The sequence below is a fragment of the Calonectris borealis genome, chromosome 1 (genome assembly GCF_964195595.1).
Source record: "Calonectris borealis chromosome 1, bCalBor7.hap1.2, whole genome shotgun sequence".
Lineage (NCBI taxonomy): Eukaryota > Metazoa > Chordata > Aves > Procellariiformes > Procellariidae > Calonectris > Calonectris borealis.
The window spans coordinates 40,476,487-40,495,639 of NC_134312.1; the positions used below are offsets into that span (position 1 = coordinate 40,476,487).

The following is a 19,153-nucleotide window of genomic DNA, read 5'->3' on the forward strand; positions in this document are numbered from 1 at the left end:
TCTCTGTTTATTGGTAGTACTTGCTGTAGCGCTGTCATCACTCTTATGATGAACATCAGATTTCAAAAAATAACCTGTAAGCATCAACTGTTATCAGTCAGATTCCAAGTCTGTCTCTTATATAATTCTTGCTGAACAGCTTAAAAAATAATAAAAGGAAAAACTTTAAGGTGGATACAAATTATTATTTGGGTCTGGAAAAAATTCAGGTAAGCTTAGCGTGAGGCACAATACTTTTTTTTTGTTACTGCTTTAGTAGATTTTGTCATGCATGTTGCATCAGCTACTCCAAAAAATTGCTTTTATAACCTAAAGTTATTTTTGTGACACTTACCAAATTTCCAACCAAAAATAAGCCAGTGTTTTCTAACTATAAAAAGCTAGTGTTTTTCAGAGATATCTCCAACTTTAACTGGAGAGAAATAATAGATACAGCATTATCAGGAGAAAGTAGCCTCATGGATTGGGCGTAACCAGGGCCCTCTGCTTAAGATAGCTGTGAGAAAGATATAAACGAGTTAAACTGAAGTGCTCCTAAACACAAGGAAAAGTCGCTTCCCCAAATAAAGACACGGAAAAGTCACACTGAGAGTGGAGAGCTAATACGGCTTGTGGTTTACATGAGATTTTGTGTGTCTCTCAAAGAGAAGCCATTACATGGAAAATTGATAGAAGGTAGGAAGGAGATCCACACAGATGTACTTCCAGCGTGGAGCTGGAGTTCAACATTCAGCAGCACTGCCGCGTAAAAAAACTGTAATTGCTCCCATGCTTACACCATTTCCCCATTTTGGTGCTAGCATAGCTGTTCACACGTGTGTGATGTACCAGGAAAGAAATTTCTGTGTCTGAAGACTTATCTTGAGCATCTGCTTAATGCAGGGGATGGGTATGGTGGTAGAAACAATCAAGAAACAGGGCGATGAGATGCACTGCACACTGTCTCCAGCATCAAAAAGTGGAGAGCACTTTTGGTTGTGATCAAGAAAAAAATGGTTTGAAACTGAGCAGAGACATACTTTCTTCATGCTTAGCTTATTTATGGAAATCAGACTTCAGACAACTTTTTAGATAGAATGAGAATAAGCAACACACAGTTAATTCATTATCAGTTTTATTCATCCAGTGGAAGAAATCATAGTAACTCTGGATGAAAAGGGTGAACAGCAGAAGCAAGATTAACTCGGTGTTTTTTTTCTTAAAATAAAGGAACTTTGATCTCTAACTTCAGAATACTAGAGAAAGTCATATATATTGTCAGCTACTGAACTATTTTAGATCCTACACATCTATTAAGAATCTTTAAAAAATAGGCCCTAGACTACTTCTGTCTTCTCTTCCTCTAGTGCAGTTTTGTTTGCAACCAAATCACTGTATTACTTCTCTATCTCTTAGCAAAGAATATTTGCCCTTGGGTGCGCGGTGTGGGGGGCTTTTCTTTGGTTGTTTTGTTTGTTTGTTTTGTTCTGGGTTTTGTTTTTTTTAACTGGCATTAAAAAAAAAAAAAGAATGTTGCTTTTCAGTAGTCGGAATCCATGTTCCAATGTGACTGGCCTACTTTTTTTAAATTAGGGTCAGAGCACTGAGAGTTGCAGGCTAAATGCTTTCAGTTTTCATACTGAAAGTAGGAGTCGTTCTTATGTCACAGGCAAGTATTTCATTGGTGATATGTTCTGTTGCAAGTTAGCTGGGCATCCTTTAAGAATACGTGCTTCTAAAGAGATTATGCTAAGAAATTCTTCATGCAATTAGGGGATGGAGGAGAAATGTATAATAATCTTAAAAGCAGTACATCCTTCCTTCATCAGTGGGTTTCCTTAAATACCGCTTTAATAATGCCTGTAAAGATTATTTGATTATTTAGATGTGCAAAACAGGTGCTGTTCCTGGTAAAAGTACTGGGCTTCTTTCTTAAAGCAGTGGATGTGTCTATGAATTTAACCCGGAGTGTTTCTCAGCTCACACTTAAATAAGAGGCTTCAGTCTAATGTGTGTGGATGTTTTAAATGAATATGCTTTGTTTCGGTTTACCTGTTTTTTTGAAAGTCATTTCTGCTGTACAGCTTGCACATAATGAAAATGGACAGTAAGCAAGATCAACAGTAAAAAATTCTTTACTTAACAGTCATTTAATGTTACTCCTGCTTTCATTTTGATGATAGTTGGAATGGTAACAAAACCAGCAAGTGAGCAGTCCCAGGACTTTTCAATACACAATGAAGACTTTCCAGCATTACCAGGCTCCAGCTACAAAGACCCAACATCGAGTAATGATGACAATAAATCTGTAAGTAAACCTTAAATCTTCTTTTATTTTGAGTGTTCATACTTCTTTTGATGATTACATTTTAAAATGGGCAGCGACTATATTTGTAATACAAGATTTTCAAATTTGCCCCTCTAAATTAATGAGAAATTTTGCATAAGCAGCATTTCATATATAACTATGTAAATGGAATTTCTCAGGAAGTTTTTTGGTCCCAACAGTCACTGCAACCTTGCTTTCTTAGTTTCATATAACTTCTGTGTATCCTTTTGTATTTTGGGGAGGGGCCAGGGAGGAACTTGCAAGAACACCTCAAAATTTATTTTTGAGAATTGATGTATATTTTTCAAGTTTTGCAATTCATAATTTCTTTTTCTACCAATTCCAGCTCATTTTTCGCTGTTGGTGCCTCTCATCAGTAGTAGTAATTTACGCATAATAACATCTTTCTTCAAAGCTGTCAAATCTTTTAAAAATTAGGTGGTACAATATCACTTCAGGGTAAAATTCTTGATGGGGAAATGAAATCGCAGAGAACAAGCTCTTTTAATAGTGACCATAGTATGTTGTAGTATGTACTGGGATACACTGTATCTTAAGTATTGTTGTAATTATCATGCGTTAGATATATAGCTTAGATCATAGGTTTATGGGTTTTTTTCATTGTTTATTCTGAAAGATTTGTAATAAAAATTGCTTTTTTATTACAAATGAAAGTTGAATAAAATTTGGGTGGCAGAGAACAGTTTGCTACAGTATTTGACAAAATGTTCTAGTTTCTGATTGTTTTATTACTTATAATTGCAAAAAATATGTTAATCAGGGTGGCATAAATACTGATGAGTAGGTAGTAGATGTGACTACAAACTCACGTGAAAACTGAAAAATGCAACTGTTCAAAAAAGGGATGGGGGAAGCCTAGTCCCCAAATGTTGTGGCGAGGTTTATTATGTGGAAAATGTTCTGATACAGTTAGCGTTGAATACCGTAAGGAAGGAGGAAGTAAATGTGATTACATCGTGTAACTGCAGACTTGTTTTAAAGAATAATAAAGGGTAAAAAATAATAATTATGGAAGATATCTTTTGTCAGTATATGGGCTTCTAGAGTGCCAGACATAGTGGTTACATCTCTTTCCTGATAGTTGCAAATGTACCAACTGTATGTTGCTTGCACCTGAAATTGGCTTGATTTATTATCTGTTGCTACGTCGTGGAGTGTTATGCAGGAGCAAGACTGTATGGGAAAAATATATGATGTGATGAGTCCAAAATATCCTCTAGTCACAGGCACTTGGGATATCTATTGTGTATTCAAACTCAGGTGTAAAATATTTTCTTATCCTTTTAGACTGCAAACTGTAGGCTCATTAATAGCTCTTATTGTATGACAGGTATACTTTAGGAAGTGGTAAATATTACATAAGGTTTGTCAACAGAACTGAACTGCTTCAACTTGGTTCCATTTTAGTGCCTAATTTGTTAGCATGACTTGACATACTGGTTTAGAGCGCTTGACTGAAAGATATGGTCAACAAGTTTTTCCATTTTGGTTTGTTTCCATTATACCAACTCGTGCAAATTATTTTTAACAGAATTTGAGTACATCAGGCAAAACATCATCCAGCACAGATGGGCCCAAGTTTCCTGGAGATAAAAGTTCAACTACGCAAAACAACAACCAGCAGAAAAAAGGGATCCAGGTGTTACCTGATGGTATGTGTCATTCCACTTTTTCTTCTTTAAAAGTTTTGACAGTCATTTAGATCACCTTGTTGATTCCTCCACTTCTTGAAAGAAAATTAATTTGTTCTTCTTGCCCAGGTCGGGTTACCAACATTCCTCAAGGGATGGTGACGGACCAGTTTGGAATGATTGGCTTGTTAACATTCATCAGGGCAGCAGAGACAGATCCAGGAATGGTACATCTTGCATTAGGAAGTGATTTAACAACACTAGGTCTCAATCTCAACTCTCCTGAGTAAGTTTCTGGTTTTTAGGACTATCTTCAGTTTTGGTTTTATCATGCTGTCATTCATAATAGGCTCACTTAGCTCACACAACTATCAAACTCACAAGATATTTTACCAAATAAAATTTGAAAATGTAATAACAGTAAAATAAAATTTTCATAAACAAGAGAATTGTGCTTCGATAAATACTCAGATCTTGTTATGCAAGCTTTCAATAAACCTAGTGGCTTTGCTTATTCTCCTAACTTCTTTAAGACTTTCTGCAAGGAATTGACAGTGTGTTGTTAATAAATTTCATGTATATGTTATTTTTCAAATAATAATATTCCTTGAGGATATCTACACTTAACTCTCAGCAATTTGGGGGGTAAATTTGATTTATATTAATATAATAATGAACAGAGCATCTGCATTGTTACCCTGCACCAAAGATTTATTTAAATGAAAATGTAGTTTTATAGTTAACTTCTAGTCATTCAGTTCACCTAAGTTTAGTCATCTAGGCTTCTTGTAGAGGCAGTGGGGAGAAAAGCAGTTAGCAACAGCACTAATGGTAAGATAAGTGCTTAAGATAGATGAGATAAATCACCAGCCCAGGGTGCTTCTCTTTCTCCCTTAGTTATAGAAGAAACCTAGATCAGTTTGGACAAAACCGCTTACCTTCTAGGTGGCTGTAATTGTGAGAGCAATTTAATTTCTGGTACTCTGTCTTTCAGCTGAGAATCTCCCATCATTTTGTTTCAGCAGAGATTTACATAGTGTTAGCCTTATTGACAGTAGTATATGCATTTTAAGGTTTGCACGTAATATATTAACGAAACAAAGACCAAACAGCATACACACACGCAGTTTCCATGTTTCACAAATTTATACGGAGCTGCACTCTGAATGCATGAGTTCAGGGAAGATTGATGAATGTGGATATCCAGGTGAGAGGGAAAGCATAGGAAAAATGGGTCCTGATTTTTTTCTGTTTTGAAGTAATTGGCATGAATTTACGTATTTTTCTTCTAGAGATGTAACTTTTTAGAAATTACCACTTCTAGAAATACTTTCTGTAGAGCTTGCGTCAAAACTTAGTCAAATTGTCAAATTCCGATGCCATTGGCACTTTCAAAAGTGCTTCAAAACGATCATCCAAAGTCAGCCTTCTAATACAATTGTCTGTAGTTATTTGCAGAATGTGTTACGTTAACTTAGTATCATCTTCACTTGTAGTGTTAGTCTCGCAGGTCACTCCTCCATTGAATCCAGTGTTTTCCCACTCCCATCCCCTTCTCTCACAATATAAAGAGAATGCACAAAGAACAGTTATGCTGATCATGGGTTGCTGTTTTTCCTTGGTAGTCCCAGAGCTTACAGCACTAACTGGGACATGGGTCTCCTGGATCTACATGATACTGAAGTAATTTGCTGTTCTCAGTGCAGACTGCTCAAACATAATTTGAGGATGATCAGCTGAAAGTAGAATGCCTTTGTTCATTAAAATAATTTCAAGTACATCGGTATCTGAATTCTTGAGCTGTTCCTAGACACAGGTGGAATCTAGTTATGTCGTTTGGTTATATAGCTACTTTCTGTAGATGTTGGCATGCAGAATAGTAGTAGTGATACTACTTTTGGTGATACTATTTGATATTTTATTCAATGTTATTCATTAGTTTTAATGACTAACAGAAAGCTTAAGCTTAACATACCTGTTGGAAAGTCTACATAAAACTAGTATCTCATTGAAGAGGAATACTAAACATGCTTTGATGATGTGATGACTTGTAGCTGTGTTATGCAGCTCCTGAATACAGCATCCAAATTATTAGTGTGTCTTTGTACATAAGCAGTATGTATACCTGGCATGCTGCTGCTTTTCCTTAGCAGGTACGCTGTAAATAGCTGGATTTTTAAAAGCTTTTAACATTTAATTTCTGTATACAGGGTATTAAGACTCTTGGAGGGGGTAGGGTTAATATTTTATCCAGACAGTTCTGTATCGGAACCAGAAAGCTGGTTTTATTTTATGCTACAGAAGAGATTTGCAAACAGCCTGTGCAGTCCTCAGTGTCTGGCCTGCCATCTTGCCTTGTGTTAAACATTCTTTGCTTCCTTTATGAATTGCTGTTTGAAAAACTAAAAGCATTTCACATGTGGAAAGCTGAAATTTTGTGCCTTGTGAGCTACTTCTGATGGTAAAGATACCTGTCTGACTTAAACACTTAGCACAATAAATGTGCTGTTAGAAACAAAATTTTAGAATTCTGTATATATCTCTAATGGTTTGAATTAACCCTTCTAACTCCTAGTTTTATATAGATTTTCTGTGCAGGTAGGTTAAGATTTATTTTGGTTGTCGAAAGAATGATTATGTATTGCCTGTACAGTCCTGTATTTCTTTGTTAAGAAATATGCTTCTAGTTCCTTAGGATAACTTAAAATTCTACATGAACAAAAATTTAAAAATACAGCATTACTATATTTAATTCTTTAGAGATTATGTAGCTGTTGTTCATGTTCTGAAGCTTTCTGAAATATTCATCAAATAGACTGTAGGCTGTCCAATACCTCCTTGAAAAATGTTAAATTAGTAGAGTTTTATTTGTATTATAGAAGGAACACTGTGCACAAACTCTTCAGTTTTTATAGCATAGAGGTGCAGTCCCAAGTTTGTAAAATCCTGGATTCTTTGCCCTAGGAAACCAAACCTCTAGGGCATGCGTGAGGTGATGGAGTTGCAGGACAATCCTCTTCTTGGGGCAATGCCTGTGCATGCTTTCAGTAGAAGGAATGGTTTAGTTATTTTCAGCATCTGCAGATTTTGCCACTGAAATCTTCCTTCAGGCTTTAAAGCATAAGTTTTTGCTAGCAGTAAGATTAACTAGCCTAGAGTAAGATTGACACCACTTGATCAGTGTAGTTTTTGGCCCATATAGCTCAGCTGTGAGTTGGTTGTGTTCAGGTAATTTGGTAGGTTTCTGATATTTTTTTATAGTAATTATTACGCCCTTGAAAAGAAGGAAGCAAGGATTTTATAGGGTGTACCATACTCAAGTTTCATTTACAAAACTTGCCATAATAGCATGCTATCATGGATAATTAAAAGCAGGCTGTAGCTACCTGCCAAAAGTACATTTTGCTCAGTCCTTTTTTTCACTTCTTTAACTGTTAATACAAAACTCATTCCTCAGTACGTCGGTCATTGTAGTAGAGTTGGAAGGTTCATAATTTTCTCTTTATTAAACTAATGGCTCCATTTTTTTAATATATGTTAGCAAAGTCTATATAAAAGAAAAATATTAAGTCATAATAAACTTATGTTCATGTTGTTCTAGGATTCAATTTATTTGTCGTCACTGAAATTTAGAAGAAGAGCAATATCTTTAGTAGTTAGTTTAAAAAAAAAAAAAATCTGCCAGTATAAGCTTTTCCTCGCTTTTTAAATCATAGGCTAATAAATCAGAAATCCACCAAGCTTGTGGCAGCTGTTCCTACGCAAATTGAAACCCTGTGTACAATTGGATCCCTAAAAAGCATTGGGATCCCTGGCACCTAAGTTAAAGGAATGAGAGATTAAAAAGGAAATCTTGGCCCTGTAGATTCCCATGGCAGTTTAAACGCAATCTTACTCCACGTATTAAAAAGAAAATGAATAAATATAACTATTTTAGGAAAGTGGGCGGGAGATTTTCTCCTTCCTTCTCACCCCAGGTAGTGATTTTGGTTGTGTGTTTTGTTGTATGGTTTTTAGGTTTGCGAGCTTGGTTGTGGGGATTTTTTGTTTGTTTGTTTTGATTTTTGTTTTTAATTTTGATAAATTTGAGCTTTTCTTTTTCTTCAGAAATCTTTATCCCAAATTTGCGTCACCCTGGGCATCATCACCTTGTCGACCTCAAGACATAGGTAAGAGAGAAATAACTATTTAATTCAATATTAATATTTGCAAATTATATTCATTTACATGTCTTAATAGTTGCATCAATTCCGATTCTTTTTTAGACTTCCATGTTCCATCTGAATACTTAACTAACATTCACATTAGGGATAAGGTGAGTACGTGTGTGTGTGTGCTTATTTTTTGTTAATTTATTACCAGTAATTCTCTAAATTTTCTTTCAGATAGGTAATGTTCAAAACCAGTGCATTTTATGGACATCCTCAATCTTTTTAGGAACAGTGATGCATTAACCGGCTAATTGGACACATCATGCAACCATTCCATCTTAGAAAAAGAAAGGGAAGACAAAACTGAGAATGGGCATGATTAGCTAAAGAACACATTGTGTTTTCAAGAGAATGCCCTTCATGCAAAGCAGAAGTTTGTTATAATCCATATACTGTAATATTCAAATGCCATATTAAATTGAGATATTTCTTCTTGAGATAAGCTCAGAATTGCGGTTCAAGATACTCTCACATTTATCTGTTGCTTTCCATATCTACATGAATAGGGATTTTTTCTTAGATGTATTTTCTTTCAACTATTGTAGTTCCGTAAGAGGTATCACTGAGAAATACTATAAGAAGTTGTAGTAATGTTATTTAGAGTGTGAAGTGAGCAAATACATGTAAATGTTTGTGGGTTTTTTTTCTTGGTTTCTTTTTTTAATTAAAAAAAAAAGTAAGTAAATGAGGATACACACAGGTGCAGGGAGAAAATTCTGTCTTGCTGATTCATTACTTCTGTTTATTTTTCTGTTGTATCTTTTAAGTTGGAAAAGTTAACTAAAAGTGAAGAAAAATGATTGTTTTAATAATTATTACTCTTGTTATATTAGAGTATCATTTGCAACGCACTTAGGATGGAAGCACGTTCTGGATGTATCCTTGTGTTATTTAAGTGGGATAGTATGTCTTAAAACATTTATCTATTGTGATTTTTCATCCTCATTTTCTTCAATCTTTTGCAGCTGGCTGCAATAAAACTTGGCCGATATGGAGAAGATCTCCTGTTTTATCTCTATTACATGAATGGAGGAGATGTATTACAGCTATTAGCAGCAGTAGAGCTGTACGTTCAAACTATTTTGTCAGTCTTATATGATTTAATCTATTGCAGTAATGAAGTAGTAGATGTAAAAAAAAAAAAAAAGACAAACCCCAACAAGTTAGACACTGAAAACAGAAGTTTAGTCAATCTAAAGCTGGAAACCTTTTTTTAAATACCTCCTCCAACCTTGGTTCCATTTGGTACTTTTTTTTTCATTCATATTGCAGAAATCAAAAGTCTGTCTCATAAATTTTGCATTATTATGAAGCACTGTGAAAAAGGGGCAAGTGCCAGTGATCATTAAACATCTAACTTATCTTCAGCAAAATGAAAAACAGTAAATAATCATAAAAAGAATTTGTTTTTTGAACCTACCAGACTTCTTAAAGTTTCATATGTGATTAGTTTGAGGTGTAATAATTATATGGAAGAGGTATGAGATCGCAGGTATAACGATGTCTTAGAAATTTTGTTTTGGTTTTGAATGCATTGTATAGTTTTGATCGAAACCTTTAAAATTGTATTTTATGAAGTCAAATTCGGATAACTAAAAATTATTTTTCCTTCCTATTAAAAATGAAAGATTTAACCGGGATTGGAGATACCACAAAGAAGAACGAGTATGGATCACCAGGGCACCCGGCATGGAGCCAACAATGAAAACCAATACGTACGAGAGGGGAACATATTACTTCTTTGACTGTCTTAACTGGAGGAAAGTAGCTAAGGTATCTCTTCTCCCTTGTGCAGATTTCTTAAGTCTGTCAACCATGTATTTTTAAAAGGACAAAAGTAAAACCCAACCTCCTCCCCAAAAATCTCAAACTTTTTCACCTCCTACTGTTTAAGTTCATTATCTTAATTTCTGATGTGTGAGGGAATAGAGATTGCCTAAAACAGTGGCTTGTTTGTGGAAAAGGAGGAAATGTCTCTCTATTTGTTGTGTTCTTTGGGAGGTACAAGGATGTAGAACTTAGGAGTTTTGTTTAGATCAAAAGCTTTTTTCAAGTACAGAATTATAGAATAGAAAGCATTATTTGGCACTTTAGAAATTGTGCTTGCAGATATTATATTGTTTTGCTTTAGAAAATTCAATAGGGAGCTACCACATCTCACTTTGGAATTAAAAATAGTTATGGGGGGGTGTTTTGGGGGGGATTGGCTTTTTTGTTTTGGTTTGATTTTTTGTTTTGGGTTTTCTTTGTTTTGGTTGGTTTGGTTTGTTGTTTTGGTTTTTTGTCGTGTCTCCCCCCCCCCCAGTACTGTCTCTCCTTGAGCATACTGCAGGGCTTTCGTGCTCTATTGTTTGAACAGCAGAGTACTTGGAAATAAATCACTTCTTTTAGGGTGGACACATATTTTCATGGTGCTTGTTTTCTGTATTCTAGGCCAAGAGGCATTAAAAAAAATCTGAAAGCTACAGTCTTCTCCCTTCCCACTTCTGATAATCTCTTTGTTCCTTTCTGTCCATGAATACTGTCAGTAATGTTCACCCTTTACTTGTTAGCTGAAGAAATTCATAAATTGTGCTTAATTTTCTCCACATTCCCCCAAAGATAATTAATTTTCAGTATCTTCCAACTCTAAGACCATCCAAGTTCCAATTTCAGCTTTTAAGACCATCTTGTACAATGCCTTTTCCTTGCTGGATCCCAATTTCTGTGATTTCTCTTCTCCGCTAAAGCAAAGATTTTTCTAATGCAAATATGTACCAAAACACTGTTTGAGAAATCAGGAGTGTGAACATTCGCTAACCTGGCAAGAGGTGTGCTCTTTTGAAAATAGCCTGCCTTACAAGGTGATGCTTTCAGCTTCAGCTGGAGATGAAAAGAAGATAAATTCAAAATATACATACAACCATTACACCTACCTAGAGTCTGTTTGAGTTATAGTTTGTCAAGAATCTCATTCCCCATTTAAGTTTGGTTATATGAAATTTTATGAATGTGGCATGATTTTGCTTCAAGTTTTAACCAATGTTGGATTAATTGATGAAAGAGCAAACGTAAAACTTCCATGTCAGACCTTCTGTAGATACAGTATCACACTCTCGCTTTTCTCTAAAAAACACTTAACCGATCAGACCAGATTAGTCTTGAAGCCTTGAACTCAACAGATGTGATTCCAGCATGTTGGAACTATGTTTTATGATTCCACATGCTTAGGTATTTCATTTTATCAGAAATCTCTTCACCTGGAGCCTAACTTATGAATTGTTTGCTGAAAAGGCATTTCATTTCTGTGAGCAAGTTGCATCTATAGACTTGGAGATTATGAAATACTACACTAAATAGTTACATGTCTATTGATGTGTTTTTAAACATCAGCTTTAAATTAAAGGGAATAGAGTTCAGTGTTCTCCCCTCTAAGTGCATTACATTTCTTCCTAGCCAGTATATTGAAGTTTGCCGTCATCTAGAGATTAACTAAATATGATGCTCTTTTTTCTTTCTTCCCCCCTGTAAATTTGCATAGTAAATGCAAGCTCCCCTCAGAAAAAAACGTTTTGGTTGCCCCAAATCATATGGGAGGCTCTTCAGTCCCTTTGCATGCATGACTCATTGCCTCTGTTGCCTTTCCTATGACCATAAGAGAACCAAGATGTTATAACTGAAGGTTTTAATGGCAAGCCCTCCTTGTTTGGTTTTTCATATGTGCCAGGTAATGCCAGAACTTTTAAGCAAGAGCATCACTCCCCTTAAAAGAAAACTCAAACAAAAGGAAAATTTAATTTCTACTTGAATTATTTATTTGCTGCTTGGTATACTTCCTTAGGTTTCCCAAGACGCTGTTTAAAGCTATTTTATTATTATGTAAGATCATCAGAGGGGAAGTAATTACCTTTTGAAAGGATAGATTTCCTCTTTGGAGTCAACTGAATATGTTCCATTTATTTATGAGCAATAAGAGCCTCATATAGGTTCATATATTGATGGATCAGATCGAGTTTTTACTCTATGTGGAAATACAACATTTCTTTTACCAGGAGATAGCTGTGCCCATTGTACAAGGTTTAGTAACTTCTTTAGTGCCTCTTCTTTTTCTACCTGTAGTAAATGTGTGAAGCTGTGACTTGATGTCTAAGCATTACTTTTGAAGACAGTATTTTCTCTGTTTGGAGTCCTGAGTGCTGTCCTGAAATTCAGCATCCAAGTGCTTGAGTTGTTAATTAGCACACGACATCCTTCCTCTTTTAAAGAGTAGAGCTGGCTTCATCTGGTAGGCATTCCTGGAGAAACTGCAGTGAAAGGAAGATATGAGTCACTACTGTTCTCCGAATGATTTTGCCCAAGATCTACACAGATTCTCTTCTCTTTACTTTGTATACTGAAAATAATTCCCCCAACATTAAGAAGCAATTGGTAGCTAGTAAGGAGAGGGATAGTATTTTCTAAAGTTCCGCACCTGCAGCGGTAAGCTAACAAGGAACATGATTTTTCTTTTTTCCGCAGTGTCCATAAGAAGAAATAATATTTTTTCTTTTAGGCTTGTGTATTTCTTAATGTAAAAATTGGAACTGGAATATTATTTTGAAATTTTTATTTAATTTTAGTTTGGTTCAAAATACAGCAGGCAAGTTGAGTATTGATCACAGGAAGCTAGAGAAGGATTTTGGGAAAAATTGCTGTTTTGTTACATGGAAAAGGAATCACTTGCTAGAAATAATTCTGTGACATTTCTGTCTATGATAAATAAATAAGAACTTAGTTGTATGTCGGGTGTGATCTTGGCATTGTATGGTAATGTTGTTACCTCTGATACTAATTTCTGGAGTTGACATTTCCTTGGAGGAAGACTAGCATAGACTTAAAATAACAAGAATGGCAGTATTTGATAACTCCATGTGGCTTTGAATGCAAAGAAAAGTATGGCCAAGTAATTTTTTCTGACAAATGCAGAAGTATTAATTAATGTTTCAAGAACTTAAAAATATAGGAAGCTGGGGAAAAAAAAAGAATTCTGATAAATGGCAGTCTCTTACTATAACTGCTATATTATTAGTGAATGCTGGGAATATCAGTTCCTTAGAAGGCCATAATGGTAATTGCTGCTTAATTGTTTCATTAGTCCTTTTTTGAAGCAGTCAGACAAGAATTATTTCTGGTAAATTACTGTCTCATATATGTGCAAATTCAATTGTTTTTCAAGGTGCTTTATAAATTTGTCTGTTGTTCTAGAGTATATGCTCAAATATAGGGCAGCACATATTTTAATGTGTTGTGCTTTGCAGACATAGTGCATTATGCATTACCAGCTTATGTATTTATTGTACCTATTTTAAATTATACTGCATTACGATAGATACAGTGAAATATAACTGTTTACTTTGGATAATATTACTAAATCTTAAGACTAAGTTTGTAAAAACATAAACCAGATGTGGTTTAATAGGTTTTTTTGATAGTGTCCTAGATTGGTTTTAACAAAGCCCAGTAAAGTAGACTGAATAACTTCGTTCAAGAAAACATCAAATAATATATTTATCTTTTTTATTAAGCTGTAGGTTCTATTTTTATATTTCTAATAGATAATAGACCGAAGAAGGAAATGCAGCAAAACAGCTGAGTAATGAGACAATTTCTAAACTGTCAGGAAATAAAATCAAATTAATTCTATGTTGGTACGTCGTAGTAAATAGTGAAAAAACATGAATGACAATAAACTTCAAATTCACCTTAAATGCAAAACAAAATGCAGGAAAATGCTGATTACAGATATGTCTGTATATATGATTTTTCATCCTAGGGTATGTGGAAAGTACAGTATGGTTAAAGACACTTTGATTTTTTCACTGAGGATTTGGCTATATAGTTTGCTGCTGTTGAGGAGACATGAGAGAGAGACAAATGAGAGAGGAAGGGAAGTGGGTATGAGACCAAAAATGCCTTCTATAATTGCACTTTTACTGAAATCCTGATTTTAAATTGTCTGAAGTAAACTGTCTGGAATTTCTCCTTTGAAAAAGTAAGGAAAATTAATGCCATTTAAGGAACAAGATTATAAAAACCCTTTCACTTTTATTTTGTAGTTATAAAACATGGAATTCTTTATGGGAGAGAAGGTTAAATTTCCAAGTGTTTATTTGCTTATAAGGGTTGCTGCCTGTATTAAATTACTCCCTATTCTTTTAAGATCAATGTTAATTGGAATACTTCTATAATTGCTAGAAAGTTACATTTGTTCTTCTAATAGAGATACACCATAGCATTTTAATTCAGACCCTAATTTAAATTTGGATCTTTGCATCCATCTTTAAGCCAGTACAAATGCTGCTTTTTCAGTCCTATTTGGAATTTTTGAGCTAGCCATGGGATTTCTACCATCTCATTTGGTGGACTTACACCGAAGTCCAGAATATTTTCTCCTCAGGACACTTACTATTCGGCTAACTTTTTATTTTGTTTTGTCTATTAACGCTGTGGATCTCCTTAAGCAATTCTCTTCTGTCTTTAGTATTCTTACCTATTATTGTTTATACATGTGCAGGCTGATGTAACTTTACCATCAAAACAAGTTTTCAGGATGACACGAGAAGTGATGGATTTCTTTGCGTAGAACAGTTTATTTAGTGTTATACATATGCTATAAGTTTCCACACACATTTAGTATTCATTATTCTTGGTTAATAAAAGGTATGTAATTTTTAATAATTATCTCCATGTGGAAAATAAAACAATTTAACAACAGATGTTTGTCAATGGATAAATGGCATTTTTACATTTTATTTGTATCTGTTTATATTAAAAAATATCAGTGCTACTGTTCACATCCTAAACCACAGTGGCCCCTGGAATCAAAAGCAAAACCATAAAGTTATACCTGTAATACAAGTATTTTTCTATATGTAATAAATAATTGCCTTTTAGTTTTAAAAAATATTTGGTCAATGAGTTCTTTTTTTGGTATTGTCAGATACAACTTTAGGTGTTCTTATACACAACTGAACATTGGACTTGAGCACTGCTGACACTGGGATGCAAATCAAAAAGGCTGTTTTAAGCCTGTTTGTTTTAAAAATCGATGACAGTTTGAAGCATCAACTCACGTACTTCTAAAGACACTTTGGTAGGGAATCATATTGCTGCTTCTAAATGAGGGGCTTCCAATTTGTGGCACACAAAGGACTGCTCAAGCTACTGAGCATTTCTTTCAGACACACACCTTGCTCGCAGCTGCTACTGCCGATAGAGGGACGCAACCACCTTAAGTTTGGAAAGCCCTTTTTAGGCTACTGATACTGTCTTACTGCTTTAAGTAGCCATTTTCCATGGGTAATTTTGAAGGCATTTCAGAGTGTGTGGAGGTTCAGGTAGCGAACTGAAGCTTTTATTATTAACCCTTCTCTTTGTTTACAATTTTGTTAAAGAGGCAATTCCCCAACAGCTGACCATAGATTGATAGTAATCTGCAGACCCTTCCATGATTATGTGCAAAATGGAAACTTTGAAAGCCACGAATGGGAGAGAAGTTTGAGTGGTATTTTTTCTATTATAAAATGACTTCAGAATTACTGAAGATCCACCCAACCTAAACCTTTTACACCAAAATACGCTCATAGAATTGTACACCTTGATCTTGCTTCTGACAAAAGGAGGGAGCAGGCATCTCTTCGGTATCAGCACATGTGTATGTATCTGCACAAAAAGAGAACATACACCAACTGGCATGCAGTGTTAATTAGGAATGCCAAAAGCAATTCACTTGTATATATTACCTAAAATAGCCCAAACAAACCCACCACCAAAAAAACCAAAACAACCCAACCAACTGAAAAAGCCCTTGGTTGGAGTAGAGCGTGGGGAACCAGAAATGAAGCAGATGTGCAGCACTTTGGTGCAGATGGCTGTAACCTCACATAGGTTTTGCTAGGATTTTCCAAGTTTAGGGACAGTGTTCTCTGGGGAATACAGGCTTACTGAATGCTTAGCATTTTCCCCTACTTTATTTCCTTACCATGCTGAATGTTCTTTCTATGCTAGATGGACCTTGTTTTGCCTTAAAGAAGAGAGATCTGAGAGTTGGATTTCCTAGATTTTATTTCTGGTCTTGCATGACTTGGTCTTTAATTTAGTTTGTCTACCTGCAAAACCTAAAATATTACACTATTTAGCCACTTCAGGGAGTGTTCTAAAGTAATCTATTCACTACTCTTAGTGTTTTCGTCTGTATGTAAAAATAGCAGAGTAAGTTTGCCCTGCAGATACGGATAATGTTCTGCTGAGGTTCTCCACTGAGTTAGGCAACATAAATTACTGAGCGTGCCCAAAGTAGCTGTTGTTGAATTACCAAGTAGCAGCATTAAAAAACAATTCTGAAACTTCTGCTTACTCTGCTCCTTGAATGAAGATAAAATGGGGATGAGACACAGTTAAACTGCTGAAAGGATCTGAAAAATATAAGACTTAAGTAAGTCCTTGTACATTTTTGCATGAATGAAGTAACAAGCACCAAATGTCAAAGTGCACTAATTAGGATTGTGTGCACAAATTAAGGTCACAGGCGAGGAAACTGTGCTTTTCACTGTAAAAATCAGGATGTGTTTAGACATCAGGGGTGGTTACAATCTTATTAGTAGCATTTACTGTAGTCAGAATAAGAATTCCTACTGGATCAGTGAAATGTTTTACAATTACGCAAAGCAGACATCCTCAAACAAAAGTCGGGTGATTTTGCCAGTGAGACAGAAAAGCTGCTTATTTATGAACGAGTAGCCTGTGTGGCATCCGACCACATAGGCAAAGATTTTTATTCTGTGTGGTTGTTTATAAACACCAGCAGAATTTCTCCTGAAAGACGTTGGCAAAGCGCGATATAGGAACAAGATGCTCGGGATGTACAGGAGGGTTGGGTGAGTCTGAAGCTTAAATCTCAGTATGAAATGTGGTGGAATGTTTTGCTAAATTCTGGCTTAAATAGGTTTCAGTTGTTTGTCTCTAGCATTTTAGATAACGTTCCCCAATTTTGTGCTAAGAAGGAGAAACCTACTAGTTTAACTTACAATTGGGTCTGGTAGAATGGCACAAAATATCCCAGAACTTCAGGTCATCCAAAATAAGTCTCTGTACATCTGAACTGTAGAAAGACAGAAGCTTTTATTCATAATTCAGCTTGTGCCATGATTGTATATTTGTGTTTTGTGTGTGTGTATATATACATATAAAATCATTTGAGATCGTAACTAGGGTTCTGAGAGGAATGTAACATTAAAAAGGATAGGAGAGCCTACATGTTGCAGGTGTAACGGTTTAGGATATTGACTTTCTCTGAATTAAAATATAGAATCCCTGAGAGCGAAATCATGTGTTTCTGTCTTGAGATAAGTTAGGACTTGATCTCTTCCATATTTGTGCTTTTCAAGTATGGCTGGTAGAACGAACGGTGCTCGGCAGGTAAATAATATGTTGTTTTATTTGGTTTTGTCTTTTTTTTTTTTTATTTTAATTGTAGGAGTTCCATCTGGAATATGACAAATTAGAAGAAAGGCCTCATCTGCCATCAACCTTCAACTACAACCCTGCTCAGCAAGCCTTCTAAAGACTTCCCTTTTCTTGGGGTATGGCTGTCTCAGCACAATACTCAACATAACTGCAGAACTGATGTGGCTCAGGCATCCTGGTTTTAATTCCTTGAGGATCTGGCAATTGGCTCATGCGAAGGGTCACCATTTGAGGTCCTGCCTTACTAATTATGTGCTGCCCAACAACTAAATTTGTAATTGTTTTTCTTTAGTTTGAGCAGGGTCTGAATTTTTGTTTTTGTTTTATTTTTCGCCAGCAGACAAGCTTGGGTCTGTAAAGACAAGCGAGTACACTGACAAAAGTTTACCACTTAGTTTTCCAAATGTAAAAACAAGAAAAAAAGAAAAAAGACAAAAAATTAGACAACAAAATTTGCATTGTTCATTGTAGCACTATTGGTAATAAAAAATGTTTGTGCATTTTTATGTGAAGATCCTTCTCGTATTTCATTTGGAAAGATGAGCAAGGTTTGCTTCCTTCATTTTACTTCCCCTTCTGTTTTTGAAAGGCAGTTTTCGCCAAGCTTAATGCAAGAATATCTGACTGTTTAGAAGAAAGATATTGCCACAGTCTCTGGTTAGTTTCCAGAGTTGTGTATTACTGAGCTTCATCTTTCCAGAATGAGCAAAACACTGTCCAGTCTTTGTTACGATTTTGTAATAAATGTGTACATTTTTTTTAAATTTTTGGACATCACATGAATAAAGGTATGTATGTACGAATGTGTATATATTATATATATGACATCTATTTTGGAAAATGTTTGCCCTGCTGTACCTCATTTTTAGGAGGTGTGCATGGATGCAATATATGAAAACGGGACATTCTGGAACTGCTGGTCAGGGGACTACTTTGTCGCCCTGTGCACTAAAGGGCCAGATTTTCAGCAGCCAAGGACATCCATACCCAAGTGAATGTGATGGGACTTAAAGAAGTGAACTGAGACAATTCACTCTGGCTGTTTGAACAGCAGCGTTTCATAGGAAGAGAAAAAAAAAAAGATCAATCTTGTATTTTCTGACCACATAAAGGCTTCTTCTCTTTGTAATAAAGTAGAAAAGCTCTCCTCACTGCAGTGTTGACTTTGATTTGAGATTGTGAAATTATTTCTTCAACAGTGAAAAATGGAAAAAAAAAAAGCTGAAGTATTAAAGCTATCAAGCTGTACAGTGGTTAAGACACTTGAAGAGTCTTTTTGCTGCTGACAAGTAAATTTATGAGTTTTATATTCTTTTCCACAGTAGAGTTTCCACAGCCAAAAAGCTTGGTTAACCTTGGTTTCGGATCCCCTCTCTGTAATAGCAAATAGCAAATCATGTTTAGAAAGGTGGGTGGGTAACATTTCAAATGATAGAAGGATGCTTCAAGAATTCATCACAGAAGGAACACTTGGAAGAAGCTTGGTTTAGAAATGATCG

At 35.3% G+C, this 19,153-nt stretch overlaps 1 protein-coding gene across 5 annotated transcripts in view; it reads left to right on the forward strand.

Annotated features, from left to right (window-relative positions):
- The window catches only part of CNOT2 (CCR4-NOT transcription complex subunit 2), a 92,218-nt gene extending 73,413 nt beyond the window's left edge, over positions 1-18,805 (forward strand). For 4 of the 5 annotated variants that reach the window (XM_075149857.1, XM_075149837.1, XM_075149871.1 and 1 more), the window contains 8 exons: positions 2,163-2,287; positions 3,861-3,981; positions 4,090-4,246; positions 8,068-8,129; positions 8,226-8,275; positions 9,137-9,237; positions 9,800-9,944; positions 17,665-18,805. In XM_075149857.1, coding sequence (XP_075005958.1) covers positions 2,163-2,287; positions 3,861-3,981; positions 4,090-4,246; positions 8,068-8,129; positions 8,226-8,275; positions 9,137-9,237; positions 9,800-9,944; positions 17,665-17,751 — 848 coding nt within the window. In that variant the 3' untranslated portion in view covers positions 17,752-18,805. The remainder of the gene's footprint in view (positions 1-2,162; positions 2,288-3,860; positions 3,982-4,089; positions 4,247-8,067; positions 8,130-8,225; positions 8,276-9,136; positions 9,238-9,799; positions 9,945-17,664) is intronic. The other variant, XR_012673577.1, reaches the window with a different exon arrangement.
- The last annotated feature ends 348 nt before the right edge of the window (positions 18,806-19,153 follow it).